At 53.2% G+C, this 1680-nt stretch overlaps 1 protein-coding gene across 1 annotated transcript; it reads left to right on the top strand.

Annotated features, from left to right (window-relative positions):
- Window positions 1-404: 404 nt before the first annotated feature.
- Window positions 405-1089, top strand: LOC308609027 (ferritin heavy chain-like; the record flags this gene model as incomplete). Its single annotated transcript, XM_081222512.1, has 1 exon — window positions 405-1089. Exon 1 carries the CDS (start codon window positions 451-453, stop codon window positions 1087-1089), a length of 639 nt encoding a protein of 212 aa, XP_081078638.1. The 5' UTR covers window positions 405-450.
- Window positions 1090-1680: the final 591 nt, after the last annotated feature.

Here is a 1680-nt window from a genome sequence, read left to right as displayed (position 1 = left end):
GAATGGACAAATGTTTGCCAGATATTTGAGGAAAGTCAAAGAGAAGATCATGATGAACAAACAGAACTATTTCTGGAGAAAAAAACAACTATAATACAGGAAACGGAAGAGAACAGTACCCAAAATTACAAATTCATATTCTCAGAATTTTAAGGAAGACAATGGGTTTATAAAATGAGAACACGGTGCTATAAGAGGGTGCACTTAGAGAACAAGAGAAAGTCCTTGGAAACTGAAATATTTTTGCAAAGTTAAAAACTTAATAGATACCAGGTACGCAGGTCAAAGTCACCCTGCCTCACCCAGGCTGTGATGGAACGTGGGTGCAGCGTCCGTGCCCCGCCCACCCCACGTGACCACTTCAGGCAACAGAACCTCAAGCCCACCGCCTAACTCCCGTAACGGACACCATTTCCGGTCTGTCCCAGAGCGGCCGCCCTCTTCGACCACATGGGTACGCTCCGAGGCAGCGACCGCAGGCCCCGCGGCTTCGCCTTCACCTTGGCCTTCACGCCCGCCACGATGCCCGTGCTGTCCACCATGAAGCAAGCGCGGCCCTCGCAGGTGCGCCAGAACTACCACCCCGACTGCGAGGCCGCCGTCAACAGCCATTTCACCCTGGAGCTCCACGCCTCCTTTGTGTGCCTGGCCGTGGCCTTTTACCTTGACCGCGACGACGTGGCCTTGAAGCACTTCACCCGGTTCTTCCTGCGCCGCTCCCACGAGCACAGCGGGCGGGCCCAGGGCCTGATGCGCCTGCAGAACCAGCGCGGGGGCCGCCTCAGCTTCCAAGACATCAGGAAGCCAGTCAGTGACAACTGGAACAGCGGCCTCAAGGCCATGAAGTACGCCTTGTTCCTGGAGAACCGCGTGAACCAGAGCCTGCTCCACCTGCACCAGCTGGCCACCGACAAGGGCGACCCCCACCTGCGCCACTTCCTAGCAACTCACTACCTCAGCCAGCAGGTGGCGTTCATCGGACAGCTGGAGGGTCATGTCACCACCCTGAGCATGATGGAGGCCCCGGATGTCGACCTGGCAGAGAACCTCTTTGACAAGCTCACCCTGGGCGACAGCGACAAGAACTGAGCCTGGACTGGACCTCCCCAGAGCCACGGGATGACCAGAGCGCTGGTCACCGTGCCTGCCATGCAGACGGCAATACTGCCCTTGCAGAGAAGTTCGCTTAGGTTTTTGGTTTTATGGGGTTTTTTTTGCAACAAGTGCAGGACTCTCTTTTCCTGGACTTTACGTTATCACTTAAGTTTTTTTCTTCCACTTTTTCCGTTTCTTCCAATAAAGTTATTTGTTCCTAAAGAAATAAAGGTCTCTCCTTGGTTCCTGTGTGCAAATCGCTCACTTTGTAAAACAGGTATCCAGGAGGCTCTCCACCCACCCATGCCCCACCCACATGCAGCTCAGGATCTCCACAGAGGGAGGGAGAAGGCATTCCATGGGGCCCTGGAAAGTGCAAAATCCATCTTCCCCTTATAAACAATGTGGGTATATGGGGGGTGGTGAGGTGAGGCCCTGCTGAATGCGGGTCCCTGCGAATAGCAGGAGTATAAAAACACGGTATAAAAATCACAGTAGCGTTGCTTCTGGAGGAATGGGATGGGACAGGGATTAAAATAAAGGGTCTTTTAACTTTACCTGAAAACTCTGAGTTCACTAAAATAT

The sequence above is a fragment of the Mesoplodon bidens genome (genome assembly GCF_964165515.1).
Source record: "Mesoplodon bidens genome assembly, chromosome: X".
Lineage (NCBI taxonomy): Eukaryota > Metazoa > Chordata > Mammalia > Artiodactyla > Ziphiidae > Mesoplodon > Mesoplodon bidens.
Note: the sequence above shows the minus strand (reverse complement) of the source record. Positions and strands in the feature narration are given on the sequence as shown.